Raw genomic sequence first — 22,999 nt, 5'->3', positions numbered from 1 at the left:
CAAACTCATCATTCCTATTCCGGATCATTTCCTAACAGGGAATCCTTTATTTGGCGTCTACCGTGGGGGGAAACTCATGTCAGGAAATACCTAACAAAGGAGATCAAACTAGATATGACATAAAACACTTCAAAAGCAACGTTCAAGTCAATTGATTATATGGGAATATAGTAATACTGAATAATCCTGATATAAAGGGGATCAATTCTTCTGATTATAGGAGTTTGGGGCAGCGGGTGAGGTGGTATAGGAGAAGAGGACAGGTTGCATATGACAGTGGCTTTATGCTTGCGTATTTAATAATCATACTTTTCTTTTTAGGCCTAAATTCTAGTATTCCATTCAGTGGCACTCAATGGAGGGATACGGCACTCAAAAGGCATGTTATCACTGCTTTGCCAGAATCTATAAAAATTGTATTACACATCAAAGTCTGATGTCTGGGGACATATGTTTCCCTCTTTCCCCCTCACTATAAGAACAGGCAAATTGTGGAGTGGTTAAAAATATAGGTGTAGGGTCAAGCAACGTCTGTTCAAATCCAGACTCTATCCTTATGACTGAACTAACCCCCGCATGCCCATTTTTCTGCAAAGTCAGGTGATAAGAGTGCCCACCTATAGCACCACCGGAGAGAGGTGTGGACTTCTTCAGACGGTGCCTAGTGCTTAGTAAACAAACATTCAGTCACGTTAGGCATGATACACCAACCATGGCAGGGATCCTGGCACTGAGAAAGGAATTGGAAATGAATGGTAAAGGCAGCTATGGCCTCTAGGGAGGCATTCTGCTTTGGTTTGTCAAGCGGCGGGACACAGGAGTCTCGTCTGCGACCGTGACACAATGAGGATGGCTCCAAAGGAGTGCTTTGGGACACCGGGTGGTGGAGAAGAGACTGGGGTGGGATGCCATTTTTCTCCCCACCACCACCAAGGTGGGGCCTCGAGGATTGGTCCGCTGGGCCCACGGTGGAGGCGGGACCAGCCTACAGCAAACCACGCCCCTCCGCGCCGGGTAACTGCGTTTACCTACTGGAGTGGGATAGACCCTGTAGAACCAGAGGGACCCCTCCTCCAGGCCAGCGCTGCTGCATTGCTTGGATTAATTCTATAAATAAACTGTCTAAGATATTTTGCCTGAAGGAGAAGCAAAACCAGCCTTCCAAAGCAAGTCTATGGCCTCCACATAATGTGACACCAAATCGCCCTCAGATTCTTATCTCCATGATGCCTGGAATCCCCAAGACCAGAGGCAATGCTTTGTTTCACACAACTAGAGACAGAATTATAAAGCAAAAGAGAGAGAGAAATTTGTTCTTTCCTTAGCATAGGCTTTCATGGAATGAGAGGGTCACCTGGTGAGGCATGGCAGGACAGAAAGTAGAGGGCGCCCCAATGAGCTGTGTGGTGTGAGAAGAGAAATAATGAGAGCAGGCACAAAGAAACCACAAAGGGCAGGCTCAAGAGCCCAGAGAAGCAGAGTTCCCAGGGGTGCCTTCCTCCCTGGGGTTGGGTGGAACAATCTGGCAGCCGTTGTATGTTGGCCCTGTTATAAATACTTCCCTTCAATCCCTCAAATAACTATTGGCCCCTTTCAGGTGCCGGGTACTATGCCAGATGCCACAGAACAGTAGGAAATGGTATTGACCAAATAAACACACCAATCAATTGTAAAATCCGGAGAGGCCTGAAAGTACAGCACAGGGTATTACAGGAGAGAGTAAGGGGGAGAAGTCAGAAGGCCTCTCTGAGGAAGTAGTTGAAACTGTGCTGTGGAGGTTAAGGGGTTACATAGGCAAAGCGTGGAGGGAAAAGTAGCTCAGGCAGACAGAACATCATGGAGGTGGCTATGAGGCATAAAGGAATTTGGTTTCTTCGAGAAACAAAAAGTCCAGTGCGCTTGGAACAAGGGAGAAAGTATGTGAGAGGCCGGACTGGAGAAGTGGCAGGACTTCACCGTATAGGCAATTCTCTGCCATGGGAAGGGTGTAGGATTTTCTATCAGTTGAAGCCGGGCTCCAGCAGTTCTGTGAGAAAGTTGTCTATCTCCTGCCCTAATATCCTGATTAGGAAAACAGTCTATCCTTAGGTCCTATAATGTTAAGAAGCAGAACAGAGATTCTAATCCGGACAGTTTTACTTAAAGTCAAAACATATTCTCATTCCCTTAGGTCCAGAAGGTAGAAACTATGTGCCCTCATGTAGCAGCCACAATTTATTTGCATTTAAATTAAGGTCAAGACCCTCTGCTGTGTGAATGAAAAGGTCCCTTTGGCCTCCAGCTGCCCAATGTTCAAATCCATCACCTGTGAGAGTCACCTACCAGCAGGTCCGCCATTTTCTCCAGCATGTTGGACCAATGCAGCCTAAACGTCTGGTCTCCCCAAGAGCTGATAAAGTAGACACAGGGCTTCTTGGCCTCAAAAGGCAAATAGTTGTAATTCCTGTGAAAACAGGTTAGGTCTTGAAGTTAGTTGGCAATTGGTATTTTTCAGGCAATTCCAGCCACATGTTCATGTTTTGTATGGTCTTTGTGGGGTGGGGAAGGGTGGTGACAAACCAATCAAATTATTCACTGTGTTCTAATTGGGGACCCATGAATAATAAACAATGAACAGATATATGGCTACAATGGAAAGGTACTAACAGCTACCGCCATCAGATGCAGGACAAAGCCTAGAGCTGAGCACCAGGGGGCAGGGTTTATCAAGCAAGGCTTCTTCAAGGAGGAACTTCTCTTTCCAGTTTAGAGGAGAGGAGAGGAGGGGAGGAGAGGGGAGGGGAGGGGAGGGGAGGGGAGGAGAGGAGAGGAGAGGAGAGGAGAGGAGAGGAGAGGAGAGAGAAAAACCAACATTTTCATTTTAATGTCTGTAAGCTATCCACTGTGTGAAAATAAATTGAGATAACAGATGTGAATGAAATTGCTATAAAACTGTAAGAGCATAATATATTATTAATTAGGATGAAGAATCTAAACTGCAGCAACCATATGGCCATCCATCCATCCATCCATGCATCCATCTGTCCATCCATCCGTGCATGCATGCATTCATGCATTCATCTACCCATGCATCCACCCATCCACCCATGCATGCATCTATGCATTCATGCATCCATCCACCCGTCATCCATCCATCCATCCATGAATCAAATATGTACTATTTCCAGGCCATGGTGCTGATAATGCAGGTTACCTACTTGGCTAAGAAGGGATAAGAGGGATAGCAAGTAGCCAGATGGGGAGATGTGGAGCCAAAGGAAGTATTTAAGGGTGGCAGTTGGATATGCTTAAATGCTGATGAGAATAAGACAGCTAACAGTGAGAGATTGAAGACACAAAAGAAGGAACTAATTTGTCAGTTTTGGCTCCCAGGGAGGAAAGGGATGGGGTAAGGCAGGTAAGGTGGGAGAAGTGTGGCAAAAAGTTGATATTCCCTAAGGGCAGCTATATTCTTTTTTTTTTTTTTTAATGTTTATTTACTTTTGAGACAGAGAGAGCATTAGTGGGGGAGGGGAAGAGAGAGAAGAACACACAGAATCCGAAGCAGGCTCCAGGCTCCGAGCTGTCAGCACATAGCCTGACGCAGAGCCCAAACCCAGAGTCTGCAAGATCATGACCTGAGCCGAAGTCAGACCCTCAAACGACCGAGCCACCCAGGCGCCCCACGGCAGCTATATTCTTGACTAGGTTTTCCCCAAGCCCCTCTAATTTTCCCAGAAACATCTGGGACCGCAAAAAGAGAAATGTGACAGGAAGGCCAAGGCAAAGTTCTCAAAATGGGCAGGGTGATAAACATGGACAGAGTTTGATAAACATGGACAGAGTTTGGAGTCACACACCCATAGAGGCAGACAGAGGAGAGACCAAGGGAGAGAAAGCTGTTTCCATTCCAAAAAGCTGAAGAGGACTTCAGCCTGAAAGAATGGATGGTTGTTCTTTTTAGCTCTCCAACCCAAATTTCTTCTGGAGACCATAAAAGTAGCAGAGGTGTCCGTTGTCTGTTCTGTAGAAGATAAACCAGCAGGTGTCCATTTAGAAGAGAAGCCAAATTAGTTCTCGGCTGAGACTGGGGTTGTTATTACAGCAGGAGAACAAAAAAAAAATAAATTAAAAAGTTAGAAATTAAAATGCTTTCATCTCCTTTAAAATTACTGCACCAAGAATCCTACGAAATACATTCTCACCCAGACTTTGTCCTTTGTTCCAAGGTTTCTGTGGTTCAGATTATTTTGTGCTAATGATGCTCAGGGCCTTCTCCTCTTTGATTCCCAGAGTCCTCCTAGTCTTACTGGGTCTGGGACTGTGATGCTGTGGTCTCTGGCAAACAGTACAGATGGAGCACAGCAGATGGGAGGGCACCATGAGGGCACCGTGCTGCCAGTGGAAAGAGAAGGCTGCCAGTTTGAATGGCTGCTCTGACACCAGACCAGGCTTGTGACTTTGGGCAAGGGTAGCCCTAGAGCCCTGAGAAGGAGATGACGAACTGCCACGGGATGTCCTGTGCTCTCGGCTCATTCCTGAACTCCAGCCTAATACATAAATTGTAGGTGAATGCATGTGCTTTCTAAAACTGGAAAGCCCAGACCAAACACAAGGAGTTTAATTTATTTTAATGAAGGCAACACACAAATCAATTGCGTGACCGTGTGCATGTGCAAGCATGTGTGTGTGCACGCACATATGGGTGTGGTATAGACACAAGATCTTTCAGTTTAGCTACTGCCACCCTGGTTTGCCACTAGGTAGGCAGAGCCTCAATATAGTGACTGAGGAATATTTCTCAGAGACAGAAAGCCCAGGAAACATCAGCAGATTCATTTGGGTCTCCTTGATCCCGCTGGCCAGCACTAATATAAAGTCCATCCAAGGGTGCCTTGAGACTTCTCATCTCCTCCCAAACCATTCTCACAGTAGATCTCCTGACATTCTCACCCATAGTCACCAATGGTCTAGTTCAACAAGGTGGGGAGGTTTTTACTGCCTGGTTCCAGTGAAAGGATGCAGAGTGCCTCTGAGTATTCCAGAAACGTTTCCCTAGGTTGCAGATCCAGTTATAGGACCCACTCATTGATCTCCTCAGTTCTGAGAATAGACAGAGAAGCCATCAAAGGCCATCCCAAGTTTGGGATCCTTGTTGGTGTGTGGAAAGGAGGGTTTACAACTAACTATGCCTGCCAGAGAGCAAAAAAACATCCCAAAGAAGGTGGTCCATGGGAGGGACAGGATTTAGAAAATATAGGGCACACTTAAAAATGAGGGGATGAATAATTAAGATTTTTTTTTACTTTTGTCCCAAATACTCTCTTTTCACTGCTTAAACCCCTTCTCACCTTTTAGGATGTCACCTTTTCTGTGCCCTTTTTCAACTCCTCACCTCCTCCCAAGGGAAAGTAAGTTACCTGCCTCCTCTCTCTGCCTCCATAGTACCTTGTAGCAAACCCAGCTATAGTAATTCCTTAACTCATTCCAAAACATTTATGAAGATTTACTGTGTTCTAGGCTTTAGAAAGGAGCAGATACACAGGTAAATAAGACATGGTCCCTGCCCTCAGAGTGCCCACAGTCTAATAGGGAGACAGACAAGTAAAAACATCTTAATGCAATGTGATTGGTGCTTGGTGGAGGGGAGTCTAGAAATCCAAATCAGACTTGGGATTCAGGGAAGGGAATATGGGCTTCGCCTTGAAGGGTAACGGGAGCCAACAGTTCTGAGGAGAGGGCTTATTGCCTGGCAGAGGGAAGACCATCCTCACAGGCCCAGAAGCAGCAAACAGCAGGACACATTTGGAGAACCACCAGAGACATAGTGTGGCCGGAGGAAAGGCGGAGTTTGGGACGTGACTGGAGACGGTGGTAGAGAAGTCGATGGGGATTGAGGCAACAAGCTGTGGCCTCTGAAAATAACCCTGAAAGCCACAGGCAGCGATGAATGATGTCAGTTCAGGGAGTAACTGGCTCTGACAGAGAGTCTGGTGAATTTCTTGAAGATCCAAGCCAGGTTGGAGATTTATAGGATAATCCGGGTCAAAGATGCCAATGGCCAAAATTAAAGAGATGACAATCGATACGAGAAATACTTGAGAGCCAAACTTTACCAGACTTCATTGCTGACTAGATGCGGGAAGGAAGGGGAAGAGGACAGCTGATAACTCTCTGATTGGTGGTTCAGAGGACTCAGAGAGCGGGACGACCAGTCCATGAGATGGGAAAGATAGGAAGAGCAGCCAAGTTGTCTCTGAAGGCCATGAGCCTGGTGAACAACTCTGGGACACCCAAGTGGAGGCTGTCTGGATCTGCTGCTCAGGGAAGAGGGCCGTCTGGGGAAATGCACACGGAGTCCTTGTGATGCTGACAGTGCTCGGAAAGCCGTGTCTAGGTCGGGAAGAGCAGAGAGAGTGACGAGCGCTAGCAATGTTCCAATCTCCTCACGGGCAAAGGGGGGGGGTACTATGTTCTCTCAGGAGAACCCGATGAGATCCTAAAGCTCTTCCTCATGGCCCAAGGCTCAGAACACAGAAGACTCTCGCTGTGTGTGACTTCCCCTTCCTCTCACAAATCACTTGGTGGGTGCTCGACACCACTTTCTTCCAACAGAATTCTAGAATTTTACTTCTCTTTGCATGCTGAAAGTTTATGTGGGTTAAAGATCAGTGAGTGTGCATGGAGATGCCCCAGCTGCTTTCTGAAATGGTCTTTTTTTTTTTTTTGGTGGCTGACAGTTGTTTTTTGAGTTCTTCAGTCTGACTGTGGCAGAAACAAGATAAGAAATGATGTATCCAATAATCCCACTGAGTTGAGTTTACATAATAACACAGAGCTCATGGGGGCACCTGGATGACTCAGTCGATTGAGCGTCTCACTTCGGCTCAGGTCATGATCTCGCGGTCTGTGAGTTCAAGCCCCGTGTCCGGCTCTGTGCTGACAGCTCAGAGCCTGGAGCCTGTTTCAGATTCTGTGTCTCCCTCTCTCTCTGACCCTCCCCTGTTCATGCTCTGTCTCTCTCTCTCTCTCTCTCTCTCTCTCTCTCTCTCTGTCAAAAATAAATATACGTAATAGCACAGAGTTCAGATGAGTATAGTAACTGTTAACAGGATTTGGATTGAAATGCTAAATTCTGACCTTCCTACCTGGTTATGCTTCACAGTTATAGATATGACAATCATCATCATCGTCCTGCCCTTAGATGAATTACCTGGATGTGGCATTTGGAGAGTTGTCAACATGTCACGAAAGATTCAGTACAGTGACACTGACCATGTTGCCCTTGCCTGTGCCTTGCTCCCATAACTGAGATTTAAAAAAAATAATCATGATGTTTCTGATCTTAGGGAAGAACTGAATCAAACAGTCCCAGAAACAGGTCGGACTCCCACTGTCAGAACCCTGGATGCTCTGCCCTGCTGTGTCCCCTACCTGTTCCCTTCTGTCACAAGTGGCTTCTCTGGGTGAGTGGTGGAGACCATAGGGATGGCACCATTATGGGTTGCGCCCCCTTCTCCTTCATGCAGCAATGGGAGGATGTCTTCTTGAGCTGATTCTGCTGACTTCTTCTTACTCCCATGATGGGACCCTCCATCAAGCAGGTTCCCAAAATTACCTATAGAGGCAGCAGCAAGGGGAGAGAGGCCAGGTATCAACAAGCAGAATCAGGCTACTTGGCCTAGGGGGTCCACGGTCATATCCTTGCAGGGCAGAGAAGTAAGATCTCAGTATGAAGGTGGGAAGAATGACAGTCAGACCAAACAAATGAGATTGACAATGACGACGAGCCATCACCTTCACCCATCTTATGTTCTCTTTTGCAAAAACTACTCAAGTCACAAGTTACCTGGATTCCATCTCCACTTCCTTCTGCTCCTGTAAAGGAGATGCTCCCAATATGAATCAAGCCATTCTCTAATAGAATGCTCTTTCTTGGAAAGGTTTTCCCAGATGTGCATCAATCCAGGAAGATCTTTGAGAGTTACAATAAAAGCAACTACAGGGGCGCCTGGGTGACGCAGTCGGTTAAGCGTCCGACTTCAGCCAGGTCACGATCTCGCGGTCCGTGAGTTCGAGCCCCACGTCAGGCTCTGGGCTGATGGCTCGGAGCCTGGAGCCTGTTTCCGATTCTGTGTCTCCCTCTCTCTCTGCCCCTCCCCCGTTCATGCTCTGTCTCTCTCTGTCCCCAAAATAAATAAAAACGTTGAAAAAAAAATTTTTTTAAAAAAAGCAACTACAATATGCACAGGACTTGGCATGTATTAACTCACTATACTCTTGCAATAGCTCTATGAGGAATTATTATTCCCATTCTATAGATGAAGAAACTGAGACTCAGAGAAATTAAGTGGGCCTAGGCGTAATGGAACCAAGATTAGTAATCCAAGTCTGTCTGAATCCAAACTATACTCTTAGTCCTTTTTATTAAAGAATGAAAATAAATCTATCCCTTACATATTGACGCTAAATGAAGAATTATTCATTTCTTTCTGAGATGCAAACTTCCACCAGAATTCTATCATCTCCATGTAAGACACTAGCTCATTTATTCAAGAAATAGGTATAAAGTCAATGCCATGTGCCAAGCACTGCATGTATTTGTACTTACCAATAGAAACTTCAAAGCTAATGGGTTTATCTCCAATCCTCCGGTCAATCATGGTAGCTTCAAAAAATGCTCCAAAGAGTAAAAATTCCTCATATTTTTCTGGTATAATCTATAGAAAGAAAAAAATATTATACAGGCCTGGATCTATTTTTTTTATTACCAATAAGCTGAATTAGTGATGTTAACTGGTCCAGGGTGATTTGTAGGCATTTCAGGCATTTTCTGAATGTCAGTGTTAGCCTGAAATGGCACATCATTTCCCTACTAATCAGACAGGCAGGAACCAGGACCTACAAATCACACGTCCAAATCCAGCCATTTATCTAGAATGATGTAATGTCAACCTTCTGAGCTCCTACCTTGTGATTAAAGTCTTTTTTTTTTTTTTATTTTAAAGGCAAAAGTTGGTATGTGCATCTTTCTGTGGTGCTATTGTTAAAACACAGGTCTGAAATCGCCTTCAGGCGAACAGCCGTTTAGAAAACAGAGTCACAGGATCAGACCTTCACGTTGGAGCATCTTTTTATGGATTATACAGGATGACAAGATACATTATGTTTTTTCCTCTTCAGAACCTCGAGAGGTCAAAATCTGGATCATTCCCATTTTATAGGTAAGGAAACTGAGGAAACTAAACTTAAGGTTAGGTTTAGTGACTTTCCCAAGTATTCCGATCACAGACCCAGTGCGCTTGGGGCTCTGACATGTGCTAACCCAACGCCTTGGTGCTGCTCAAAGACAGACCTTACTCCCCAAACAACACAAGCCCAAACGAAAGAGACGGGAGGGCCAGGTACTCGCGTGAGCATCAGCCAATCCAGTGCATCCAGAACGAGCTATCAGCACTGCAATTCCTGGCATGAGGGTGCTCAGTCCCGGGATCACAGCTGCTTTTCCACTGAAAAGGGCTTTAGAGTTCATCTGATCCAACTGCCTTCCATCCAAATAAACTAAAGCTCAGAGAGACTAAGGGGCTTCCCCAGGTCACACAGCAAGTTAAAGCCAGCCAAGATTTGAGGTCTGGTCTCCACCAAGACTGCCCTCAAGGAGCCTACATTGTGGAAGAGAGGACCATGACAGGTCACAAGCCAGGAGCCATGCCAAGGTAACCACACAGTCTGGAGAGGACCCCTGTTGATGCGGAACAAGTTGACGGTTCAGGGAGCAGATGTAGCTCAGACACAGCATCACGTTTCTGAGTAAAGAGCCTGGATGTAGTGCCGTACAGTCTGGGCTTCCTGGTTTCGCAGCTGGATTTGTTACGTTCCATGGAAAAACCAATAAGGTTCATCCAAGGAAAAGAAGCAGTTGTGGCTTTAGAGCTGAAGAGCCCCATTCAGTCAAGAGCCCTGAACCCTGTCCCACAGAGAGCCAACAGGTCTCAAAGGGTGATCCTTCCTTCACACAGGAGCCTCCTTGCTGTTGGGCTTAGGAGGAAATGTTTCTACTGACCAGAAAATGTTGGACAGGGTGGGGGCCCCATGTTGGATCTTAGTCACAAAGCACACACCCCTCCCACCTGCTGCCATTGTATCCACTGGTTATAATAGAGCCACATATCTCACCTTCCTGGGGCCAAGTTTACCCTCTGGGAGGAGGTTAAAAAGGATTTGGAGACCCGGTGGGAACGAAAGCCATGTAGACTGGAAAAGGGATGGCAGCCTCCTTAGCCAGATAAACCCTTCTTCAAATCCCAACCCTGCTACTTCCTAGCTGGTTGACTTCAGGCAAGTCATGTCCACTGCCTGGGTGTCATTTTCCCTGTCTGTGAAACCAACTTTGTCATAGGACCTACAGAGGCAGAAATGAGACCATCCACATGGAGCACCTTGTATAAAGCCTATACACGCAAACGCCACAAAAATGGTACTCATGGTACGTCGACAGACAGAATTCATCTCTTAATCCAACCATCCTTCCAGGTCTAACTCAAACGGTCCTTTCTTTTGGAAGCATACCTTGATTCCTGAGCTGGAAAAAATGATGACGGTCATGTTTACTAAGCTCTTAATACGTGTCAAATGTGGTATTAAGACTTTTACCTACTATCTCATGTAATTCTCATAACCACCCTAAGAGGGAGATGCTTTTATTCTACTTGTGTAAATAGGAGGACAATGCAGTCTGAAAGGTTAAAATACCTGCTCAAAGTTACCAAATATGCCTAATATTTATTGAGCACTTACTACGTGCCAAGCTGTGTTCTTAGAACTTTGCATATGTTAAATCATTAAATCCTCACTATGAGCCTATGAAGTAGAGGTTATTATCGGAAATAAGCAGAAGGAGCTCAAGTCACTTGCCCGAAGATTCAGAGGCAATGTTTCTCCAGAGGCTGCGCCACTCGGCCACATCTAAAATCCAGCTGTCTTGCTTGGGAACCCGGCATTTTAATTATTATACTTCACTCACTCCAGGAAATAACAGCACTTTACCTGTAGCTCATTATTGCACATATCACTTTTTATTTCCTGTACATTTATTTTGTATATCTTACCTCCCCTTCTGTATCATAATTTCCATGGAGTCAGACTCTACATGTATTCCTACCAATATTGAGGATGATGTTTAAACAAGAAGCTACTCAGTACGTGTTTACACAATTTAAAAAAATGAGCACATCATCTGTTAGATTAGCTATGCTCTGTGAAAGCTTGGCATAGGGAGATAAGCTTTGATGACAGTGATGAGGGTAAGTTGGAAAAACCAGAATCATGGGATCTCATTTGTCCAGGTATGCAATGAGAGCGTGGCTGCAGCAAGGGAGAGAAGAGCTCAGGACCCTGGTGAGCTAAACAAGAAGATGATATAAGAAGGTGACCTCACCATGTTGGTAAGGTGAGCTCTGGGCTATTGAGGCTCTGGGGAAGGTAGAAACCCAATATTGTAGTTTTAAAATATGTCCACAAATTCTTGGAAAATCCTCCCCTCAAAAGATGGAGCCCAATTCACCTCCCTAATTCCCCTGTGGGCGGGGCTTAAGTGACTCATTTCTAACAATTAGAATGTGTCATACATATCAGTGTGTGGCTTCTATGGATTTTGTCATAAAAGACATCGAAGTTTCTGCCTTGCTGTCTCTTGGATCACCTGCTCCACTCAAGGGGAAGCCAGCTGCCATGAAGACACTAAGCACTTAATGAAGGGTCCATGCGGTGAGGAACTGAGGCCTCCTGCCAACAGCCACGTGAGTGTGCCATCTTGGAAGTAGGTCCTGCAGCTCCAGTCAAGCTGTCAGATGACTGCAGCCCCTGCCAACATCTTGATTGAAACCTCATGAAAAATTCGGAGCCAGAACCACCAAGTTAAGGTATTCCCAAATTCCTCATCCGCAGAGAAAATAAATGTTTGTTTTAAGTTGCTAAATTTGGGGGTGATTGTTAGATAGTGAAAGATAACTAATAAACCCAGCAAGAAACTGACCACAAACAAGAAGCAAAGATGAAAAGAGAAGGAAAAGTAAGGATTTGAATGAGACCTGAATTTCTCTTCCCTACCTCCTTCTACACAACAGCCAAGATGGGCCCTTGGCCTTGTAGAAAATGTACACTCTATGAGAATTCCCAGATGCCCTTGCTTTCAGCTAGAATTTTTTTTCAGATGGTATTAGCAAAATATCTTCAAGATATTGACTTGGGTTGAGAAAATCTTCTATTAGGCCCTTCCTACTTGGCAATTTCTGTTTAGAAAAGAATGGCCAGTCTCTCAACAGTAGGAAAGATTGCCACGGAGTCAGATACAGGGGATATTGGCATGGGTGGCTACTTAAGGTACCCACAGTTTCTGGCCAAGTCCAAAAAATGTCATTTCCAAAGTTGCCATATATTCTGAAAAAATACACATAATACAATCACATCAAGGCAATGTCAATCTTAAACACAACAAACTGACAGTACACATTTACAAAGAATATTTCCCAATATACAAGTTCATAAGGGAGAGCAGGAGAGGTCCACGAAATACCCAAAGTAAGTCCAAACAACAGGGTAGAGAGCTCTAAATAGCTGCCCGCTTGTAGTGGGAACAAACCATAGAAACACTGGTCACAGCAACAGCAAATGTATTGCCTGCCTACCATGTATGCGCAAAGAACCCTGCTGACCATTTTACAGGCATTCCCTCATTTACCCCCAGGAGATGACTATCACAGAGAGACTATTACTACCGCATTGTGGTGATAAGAAAACTGAAAACATTGAGAGGTGCTACTATCAGAGCCATGAATAGAACCAATCTCCAAGATTTCCAACTCTGGGCTCCAACCTCTCCCCCACACTGTATCTTAAGATGTATTGGATCCCAGCAGTAAAAATAATCGGCTCTACCAGGGCTAAGCCGACCCAGACCAGCCATCACCTCGCTTCCCCACCCAAAGTGAGTGTCTGGTTGTCCTGAGAGATACACCCCCAGAGATAGATCATCCAAGTTGAGAGCTGGAATCTACTCACTTCTGCTACTAACAAAACATAAGTTCCTTCATTTGCTTAACCAAAAATTACTCTTACTAATCTAAACAGTTGAGGGGATATTCACAGTTAGTATTCATCTTGGTGACCCAGATCTCTTTCGCATCATACAGAAGCAGGCTGGAAAAAATACTAACATGCTTAATATTGAGTAATACACAGAAATAGGCATTCCTTTGAATTGTGATTCCCGCCCCCCCCCTCAGGCTTGGGCAGGGCAATAGGTTTCTCAAGTTCTTGTATCCCAACTTGTCACCCACTCTTCCTCTTCTTCATTCCTTGTCCCACAATGCCTCACAACCAGAGCATATGCTATTCTAACAAACTAAACAAAATGAGGTCATGTGTGGAGTTCAGTCCATCCCCCCACCACCTACTTCCACCAGGTCTCCTAGAACACTTTTATTTCCCTTTCCTTTGGTTCCCATTGGAATCTGTGTGTTGGGGGGACACTGGAGGAACTTATCACGAGCAGATGACTGGGACGTGTCAGGAAGAGGCAGCGGATTGCGGAGGGAGACCTGCGCATGCCTTTGGGAGCCCATGGGAACAGTTGGCCGGTGATGCTTCCACTCTGGGCTCCACCTCACAAGGGCAGTGCTCAGACCTACCTCAGGGGGTGCATCGAAAGTTTCCACCTCGACCTCTGTTGAGTTGGTCTTGTCTGAAGCCTGCTGGGATTTTCCACCATCGGTCTTATCATCCTTGTCTTTACTGGAGCCTTTGGAAGACTTGGAGTCTTTGTCCTTAGAAGACGACTTGAGCTCCTTGAATGCCTTGGAAAACTTAGATTCCTGTGCCCCTCCTGAGAGGATCTCCACAGCAATTTCCACCAAGATTCTGCCCCTGAACGACACACCTTCTCCAAAGCCTTCATTCAGTTCCTGGTAGTCATCCATCAGACTGTGGTTCCTGGGTGAGCCATACAGGTTAATCCAGGCAGGTCCAAAGGTCGGTAGAAAGCCTACAAAAACCAAGCTTTAGTTGCCCGGTAAAGCAAGTTGATTATTTCTTGCTTTATGAACATCGTGCATGCCTGTGTAGAATGTAAAATATACAGAAAAGGCAAGAGAAAATATTTATAGAATATCCCATCCCCCAAAGAGCCACAATTGCCATTTTGCTATATTTGCTGTATTTCTTTCTAGTCCTTGCATGCACATGTTTAAACCTGTTCACAGCTGTAATGATGCTATGAATGCCCACATGCATCGCTGTCGGTTCATTCACTCATCTAATATTTATTGACTCCTAACATGTGCCGGGCACTGTGTGGGTGCTAAACACAGAGCCCAGCGGAGAACAGAGCAGAAAGGAGTATTAAACGGTAAATATCTGTAAGTGCTAAGAAAGAGATTTACCTTGCGTTTCAAGAACAAATAAAACAGGCTGATGAGGCATGGAGAGGAATCAGGCAGAGAGAGAGAGAGATTTTATCCCAAAGGAGGGTCAATTTTAAGAAGCAGAGATATTGTGTTAAAAGGGATAAAAAGATTTTATGGCCCCTGATGTCTAATTTTGAAAACACTTTTATACCTGTCTTTGAATACCATCAAGATGTTCCTGGAAAGTTGGAGTAAAACATGTTAACGTCGAGTTGAGAAATTCTGAAGGTGGGCGGGGTGTGTGTTCTGCATAAAACAATCCCGTGGCAAACCCTTCCAGGATATGGAGACTTAAACAATGGGTATTTATTGAGGCTCTTCTATGGTGTCACACTGTGACTGGCCAAAAAAAAAAAACCATGTAAACCTTGTCTTCTGCTTAAGTTAAGCCTTCCGTATATACGTGCATATATACACATACACAGACATATATGTGTATAAGTATATTTATCAATTAACACAGATATGTAATGCAGAGAAAGATTGCCTTGGGATTTTAAGTATGGAGGGGTTTGGGGAGATATTTAGAAAGTTATCACCGGCTCATTTAGGTTTTGCAAATAAAGAGTAGAAGTCCCTTCTCCTGACTGATGGATTAGCTGGGACTCTCTATTCCCTCCCTGGCTTTCTCAATGCACAGTCAGCAGCACCTTCCTGCAATACTCCTGACCATGCGCTCCTATCACTGAGCTGGGGGGACGGTATTTTTGGACCATTTAAACACGTTAAAACCATTCTTAGCTTGTGAGCCATACAAAGATATTTGGCAGGCTGGATGTGGCCCGTGGACCATAGCCTGTCAACATCTGATCTAATCTAAACCCTTCATTTTTCATTTAAGATACCTAAGGCCCAAAGAGAGGGAGTGACTCCTCAAGGCCACACAGCAATGTTCGTGGAAGACCTGGGACCAGGACCAAACCTCCTGGCTCCCACAGCCCGGCTCGACCTACTGCCCTAAACCCACACCACAAACCACACAGAGCTTACAAGTGCCTACCACACTGCCTGCTCCAATCCTCTTGTTTTAAGGACGAGGGCTTCAAACCAATTATTTTGTGGCCTCATTTCCAAGTCAGACAGATGAGGCTTTACCTCTATCTCCGTCCTGTTCACTGGAGATTTTCTTCAGGTCGATGAAATGGGTGGCCAGTGCGACATCATTCACGCTGCCTTCATCCCACACCTGGAGTTTTACCCTCCGACACAAAGGAGGGAACATTTCCTTGAAGACCACCTGTTCATGCCACACAGGATCAGCACAGTTCTTCTGCACTGTAGTTCGCCCCTAAAAACAAAGCGAGCAGGATGTGAGCTGTTGAAGGAAATGATAGATGTCACTGACCTGACCTGACTTTAAGCCAACTGGCAAACCAAGTTGCCAGACATAATGAACCTGCTTCCACCCAATACCCATGGAAATATGTTGTACCCAGGAACATTATAGTAGCCTCCCCTTACCCACAAGGGAATGGATTCCAAGACACCGGTGGATGCCTGAACCCACAGACAGAACCTGAGATGCACTCTTTTTCCTTTATGTACATACCTATGATAAAGTTTAATTTATAAATAAGGCACGGTAAGGGATTACCAACAATAACTGGTAATAAAATAGAACAATTAAAACAATATACCCTAATAAAAGTTAACATAGATCTTAGCAACTTCAGCGTACGATTTCTTTCCTTTTAGTATTAAGTCAAGAACTTTCAACTTTCGCTTAAACACTTTATAGCTTCTCTTTGGTGTATCCGAATTGCCAGGATCACTGTTCCTGCATCCAAGGGCCCTTATTAAGTAATATAAGGCTATTTGACCTCAAGTACTGCCATAACACCACAGTGGACCTGATAACGTGGCCAGCTACTAAGTGACCAACAATAGACAGTGTGGATATACCGGACAAAGGGATGATTGACATCAGGGTAGGATGAGGCAGGATAGCGTGAAATTTCAACACGCTATTTGGAACAGTGTGCAATTTAAAACTCATTGATCATTTATTTCTGGAATTTTCCATTTAATAATTTCAGGCCATGGTAGACCATGGGTAACTGAAACCACAGAAAGCAAAACCACAGATAAGGGAGGAATACTGTGCTGACATCCTACCCCGCACCAGACACCATGCCAGGCATCAGGGACAAAGGGAGTAATGGTGGGTCCTGCCCTCTGGAAGTCCTTGTAATCACAAGATTACAAGATCAAGCCAACATGCATGTTATGAACATAACTTGTTCCATGCATCTCTAGGAATGCGGCACATATAGTTAGACCCTGAGTTTGAGTCTTATAAAAAGGCTTTTATAAGGGCTTTGTGCACTTCCCCCATCTGGACCTCAGTTTCCTCGTCATAAAAATGGAGGTGACGTTCTATAGGACTGTCAAGGGGTTCAGGTAAAAAATACTCCAGTGTTCACCCTGCCAAGAGGAGGGTTAGGGTAGCATATATTGTAAGGACAGAGACACCATATGTGCCAGCTGAAGCTTCAACGTCCAGCCAACAAGGATTAAGCTGTGACCATGTGCTTAGGCCCTGGTACTTCCAATGGCTCTTGAGTAGGGAACAACAGAGAACAGAGATGTCCAGGCTTACAGAGGACAAGGACTACTCGGGAAGCCCGGGGAGCAGGTTGGGAGGCAGATGGCAATGCTACAGAGCCTGGGTAACAGCTCGAAGAAGTAGCCAGAGGTGAGGAAGGAGGTCTGTCTGCCTAGGCCCTAAACCATAATACCCCATAGTTCCTCTCTATGATCTCAAATAGAGAGTAAGTGGGTCACCCTCCCACTTACCTGCCACATGATTCAATGCCTTTTGTGACAAGCTTTCTCTCGCAGGGCACTTCCTAATTTTTATTTTAACTTAATTTCATTTGACTAGAAATGTCCTGGGGAAAGAGTGGAGTTCTGGCCTGGGTTTGCCGTTGTTGGTGACGAGGTTTCCTTACCATCTGCCCAGCAAAGGAGACCTCCACGAAGGGGTCCACAAGGTCCTTATTGTCACCCACAAATGCTTTGGTGACGTTCGCCATGATGCTGGAGTTCATCTTAGGCAACCCCTCTGCTTTGTAGAGTCTCACATAGAATCTGGCCCAGGGTCTCTCTGATGGAAACCCTTGAGGGATCAAGAGGTTCCTTGAGGGGGAACAAAAACAAAAAAGAAAAAGCTCTCTCCCTTGAAAGAACAGAAAAAGTGGAAGCAATCTGGACGTAGAAAGAAGGATCCTGATATAGGAGAAAATACTGAAAAGATCAGGATTCATCGCTAAAATGAGTTTTCTTTGTGGTGTAAGTGGCAGCAAAGGATATGAAAACAGTGAATGCAAACTCATTCCAGTCCTCGAATTATAGAGTGAACGCCATCTTCCACACCGCACCTTAAAAGAAGTGCATTAAGTCTTCCCATTTCATAAACCAGTGGTTGAAAGTATAATTCCTTCAAAGAAAAATCAACCAAATCCAGATAAATAGGATGAACTCAAGAACAGTTTATCTCTATGGGGAGACAGGCTGTCCTTGTCCTAGAAGCTGATCTCCCAAAGGCTAGTGACACTGCTGATAAGACACATCTTGGTGCCTCTGAGAGAGTAGAATCCCAGGTGGACAAGGCACGAATTTGGCAATTCTCATGTACCCACCAGGAAAGGGAGGGAGGGAGGGGAAAGACAGATCAACTTCGGGCATATCATTCATTTGTCTTGAGTGGCCCTGGATGGACCCGCCTCACTTTTCTATTTGCTCCTCGGCATCGGAGGTTTTGGGGTTGGTCTTTAAGATGTCGCCTCTCCCAGTCACGCTGATGTCACACTTCAGGTACCCCTTCATGCCCGTCCTGATGTCGCCAGGGTCTGTGAGCAGGGCCCACTTGTCACAGAACTGATGACCTGCAAAAGCGTCCTGACAGCTCAGATACCCTGCACGGCTGGACCCAGCAGGTGCAGCCAGTTCCATCCCACACGCAAGGCCTCCCAAGCTCTGTTCCCTGGTGGGGGCAGCTCATCAGGGTATTCCCCAGCCTCGTGCTGCCTCCTTCCGCTCCTCCCCTCCTTCCCTCCTCTCCTTTTGTTCTCACCTTCTTCTCTGTCTTTCTCTCCAACCTGCCACAGGTATTTGGAAAGCCTCTAACCCAGTGCTAATTGCCTGGACAGGTTCCTAGCTTTGACAGGCTATGAACAGCTATGACAGGACATGAATGGAGTAGAGAAGTCAGTACTATTTCACAGGCTGTAAATGTGACTCGTGGATCTTTTTGTTTGGCCTACACTGTCAATCCAAACTTTAAAATCTCTTACAAAATCTAGACTTCTGGCTTATCTGAAAAAAACCGTTAGATCTGCCAATACAGAATGCACATTTCCACATGTCAGCAGGTGGTAAGGAAACTGAGTAGCCACTGTGGGTTGTGAGCCCTCCTGTTCCCCACAGCCTGCAGCAATTAACCCACTGCTCTCCCAAGGCCTGGCCCCCTGGGCTCATGTGAGTTGCAACTACTTTTGAAGAGAAGGGGCCTGGTAAGAAAAGATCTGTATTTGTTGATGGCCCAGTTACTTACCCACTCCCGACCTTGGACAAATTACCTGCCTTCTCTGAGTTTCACTTTCTATAAATCAGGGATAAGGATTATCATAGCAAATCCTTATATGGCATGCAACAACCCCAGAAAGGAGGCACTATTTTTATCTTCATTTCCTCAGTTGAGAAAACTGAGGTGCAGAGAAGTCAAGTCATTTGCCCAAGGTTGCACAACCAGAAACAGCAGGGTGGAATTTGAAGCCAAGCCATCTGGCTCCATAGGGGTGCCTACGTGGCTCAGTCATTTAAGCGTCCGACTTTGGCTCAGATCATGATCTCGCAGTTCGTGGGTTTGAGCCCCGCATCAGGCTCTGTGCTGACAGCTCAGAGCCTGAAGCCTGCTTCAGATACTGTGTCTCCCTCTCTTTCTCTCTCTCTGTCCCTCCCCTGCTCACGCTCCTTCTCTGTCTCCCAAAAATGAATAAACATTAAAAAAAAAAGTTGAAGCTATGCCATCTGGCTCCAGAGTCCAAATGTGGAACCTCTGTGTGTCACCTTTCCTGTGTCTGCCACACAGCAGTAAATGAGATCGAATTTGTTGGCGGGAGAACTGTTCAGAAATATGGACATAAAAGACAATTTTGCAATTAGACTGTGAACTTTGAGGAAAAGGGCCAGGTGTTGCTCCGATTGTGTAATTGGTGTTGATACTGTTGAATGAATGGGTCAGTGTCATACTGTTCAATGAATGGGTCAGTGGACGGGCAAATGAATGAGTTGACCTCCAGGTGTGGTAAACTGGAGATGAGTAAGGGAGAGATGGGGAAGCGACGCTTTCTTACCAGGTTGGTTGTACACAGTCCCCAGGTCTACTTTGAAGGAACCGATCAGTATGCTTCCTATCAGCTTGTGGTGAAAGACCTGAGGAGAGATGGAGCAGTGAGTCCGGCCGCACTAGATTTCTCTTTGAGGATAAATCTGTGAAATGGGTTCGTGATACCTCAGCGAGGATTCTAGACCTTGACGCTTGTCTGGCCTTCACTCATCTGGAGCACAATGACATTTGGTCATCAAGTGAAAAGGGCAGCCAGAAGTTATCTCACCTGTACCTGTTCCTCCTGGCAGGTTTTCAGCTAGCAAAGGTCATCTAACAAATCTCACAGTCTTGAAAAGTATTTTTTAAGCCAAAGTAAGCTCTAATACAACCCATCTCTGCCTATTGAAACTCTACTCATCCTTCAATGTCTAGAGCAAATATTACCTCCTCCAAGCAGCCCTCCCTGATCCCCCTCAGCTGAAAGTCCTCTTTCTCCCCTAAACTTCCATAACACTCTGCTCACAGCTTGCTCGGAGAACTCATCACATATTGCTTTGAGAAGTACAATAGTCAGAACAAGGGAGGTGGTCATCCTCAATATTTTATCTGATCAGAAATCAGCAGGGTACCTGGCTGGTTACAGCAACACACTGTAATGCAGTGCTATCAAGATGCAGAAGTTCTACGGGGCGCCTGGGTGGCGCAGTCGGTTAAGCGTCCGACTTCAGCCAGGTCACGATCTCGCGGTCCGGGAGTTCGAGCCCCGCGTCGGGCTCTGGGCTGATGGCTCGGAGCCTGGAGCCTGTTTCCGATTCTGTGTCTCCCTCTCTCTCTGCCCCTCCCCCGTTCATGCTCTGTCTCTCTCTGTCCCAAAAATAAATAAATGTTAAAAAAAAAAAAAAAAGATGCAGAAGTTCTAAAGGAAAGCAGCAGAGCTGGTACCGGGTCCAGGAGGCACACTGAATGGGAAACCACTGAAGAAGCAGGAGCAATTGAACCTTCAACTCAGAAAAGGGAAAACTGGGGGTGTGGAGAAGGGGTAATAGTAACTTAAACGTTTTCCCATCTTGGAAATCCTGCCATCTATAATAGGGAGTAAGTTCCCCATGTGGTTTCCAAGTCACAGAAGGAGAGACTCAGCTCACTATAAGGACGGCTTCTATAACAGAACTTTCTGGCAATGAATAGGTTTTTCTGGAGATAGTGACCTCCCATCACTGGCTATAACCACGAGGTGCACCAAAACCCCATGTCATGGAGGTGGTGAGAGGGATTCCTACTAGTTAGACTAGATGGCCTCTGGGCTTCCTTCTATGACATTCTGAGTTCCTTGAATCAAAGACAGTTTCCTACTTCCTCCTACCCACCACATGCATGGCCTTGTTCATCATACATGTTCAATAAACATTCGGTGAATTAATGAATGATTCACTGACTGAATGATGTATATGAATAGGAGACTTTTGTGCTTTCTAAGCTCCCTTTGGCAGAGGCAATAAGAATAAATCAATTCAATGGACTTCAGGAAATGAAGAAATGACAGCCCTTCCCATCTCCCTTTCCACCCTTGCTCCCTTGCCCAAACTTTACAAGCGAGTTAAGATAACTGAGGGGAAGCGAAGACAGCTTGGCTCCAGGGGAGGAGTTATTTAAGGCCACGCATACAAAGCTCACTCCAAACCTCCTATGCTTACAGTTGCTAATGTGGCTTCCCAAAGGCCCAAGCAAGAACACAAGCCTGACTCAGGCTCTCTTGTCAGGTCACAAGCATCTGGGTCCCTGTGGGCTTGATGGGATGAGCCTGTTTAAAGGGTCTTTAAATAACACAGGAGGCCTCTTCAAATCATCCATCCACCCAGGCTTAGGGCCAGGGAAGCCTGGTGTGGTCAAGCATTGGATTACCAGGACTTCAGGGAGTGGCACACACAGACTGCTGGGGCCTTGCATGCCAGGGGCCGCTTGTCAAGGGAAGATGGTCTTTAGCACCACCAAGGTCTGTCACAGCCTGGCCATCCCAATAGCCCCTGCTTACTGCACTCCCTCCTTCGTCCCCCGTGTTCAATTTTGTTGGGGCACATTGACTTTTAGTTCATGGACTAGCCAAAAACTTGTATTAAACACTCCCCTCCAAGGGACTTTTCCCTGTAAAATCTTTGGTTTCTGTCCCTAAGGGAGCCCAAAGTATTCTCTTCTTTCAAGCTAGAGGAACAAAGATAGGCAATACTAGCTTTGGTCCTCGGTCTAAAAATCCACTGTCCTACAGACAGTCATGACCCTTATCTATGCTACGGTATAAAAATCTAGCTAGTCACTGTTTGTCTGAAATGTAGACAGTTCCTTAGGACCCACCTACACTGCCCATCTCACAAACAGATGGTCGCCTGAGCTATGCAATGTAACAAAGTCTTAGGCCGTGCCCCAGGTCCTGAAATATCTTCTGCAACACTTGTCCTCATGCCTGAAATTCACATTAAGAATGTTTGGCTCTTGACAACTTTTCATTCTTCAAGAGTCACATTCTTCAAGTGCCCCTGAGAAAGAGAATATAATAATTCCACTATTACCTAAGACTTAATGCAGTATTTACATATGTTATACATATAATACTGTGCATATATATAATATCAAATATATGATGTGATACGAATAGAATAGAATAGAATAGAATAGAATAGAATAGAATAGAATAGAATATGTGGGTGACAAGGACAGGCAAGGAAGTCTCTGAGACAATTTTTGCCATCTTAAAATTCTGGTTAGAGTTGGTGTCACTGTGGAGGAAAACATTTCCCCATTCTCCATGCTTCTTGCATTGTCACATAAAGTACGGGGTCTGTCCTTTTAGAACCACTAGGAGGAGAGCACTAACCTTTGTCCCACCCACCCCGCCTCTCTCAGGGATGCATAACCATGCTACCCTCTTCTTGGGAGAAGTAGTGATTTCTCAGAGGGGGGAGATAGATGCAGTCTGTCACCCGCTGGTCTCTCTGTCTCTTCAGTGAGTGGCATGAGGTTGGCGTGAGTTCCGTCTGGCCCCCATGCTCTCTCATTTGGGCGAGTACGGCTTCAGCACGGGCACCTTCCCTTCCCATTCATGCCCTCCGTGTGGTGGACCACCTTCGTAAGGCATCGTTGGCTAGACCAAGAACCTTCTCTATCTCTGCTGGTTAGACATGATCCGTGGAGGCAGGTCATTCTGCCTCAGGGCTTCACTCCGCAGGGCTGA

General features: G+C 45.6%; 1 protein-coding gene across 1 annotated transcript in view; it reads right to left on the bottom strand.

Moving 5' to 3' along the window:
- The window catches only part of FER1L6 (fer-1 like family member 6), a 125,278-nt gene that overhangs the window by 88,000 nt on the left and 14,279 nt on the right, over positions 1 to 22,999 (bottom strand). Inside the window, exons 7-14 of the mRNA XM_047073811.1 lie at positions 19,799 to 19,877; positions 18,172 to 18,328; positions 17,393 to 17,579; positions 15,537 to 15,729; positions 13,668 to 14,020; positions 8,591 to 8,699; positions 7,414 to 7,597; positions 2,323 to 2,443 (exon numbers count right to left, since the gene is read on the bottom strand). Coding sequence (XP_046929767.1) covers positions 2,323 to 2,443; positions 7,414 to 7,597; positions 8,591 to 8,699; positions 13,668 to 14,020; positions 15,537 to 15,729; positions 17,393 to 17,579; positions 18,172 to 18,328; positions 19,799 to 19,877 — 1,383 coding nt within the window. The remainder of the gene's footprint in view (positions 1 to 2,322; positions 2,444 to 7,413; positions 7,598 to 8,590; positions 8,700 to 13,667; positions 14,021 to 15,536; positions 15,730 to 17,392; positions 17,580 to 18,171; positions 18,329 to 19,798; positions 19,878 to 22,999) is intronic.

Source organism: Lynx rufus, unplaced genomic scaffold (assembly GCF_022079265.1).
Source record: "Lynx rufus isolate CCGP_SWC_20201006 ecotype Redwood Valley unplaced genomic scaffold, mLynRuf1.p SCAF_12, whole genome shotgun sequence".
In the NCBI taxonomy this organism is placed as follows: Eukaryota; Metazoa; Chordata; class Mammalia; order Carnivora; family Felidae; genus Lynx; species Lynx rufus.
The sequence above is the reverse complement of the archived record's forward strand: the minus strand, read 5'-3'. Positions and strand labels throughout refer to the sequence as shown.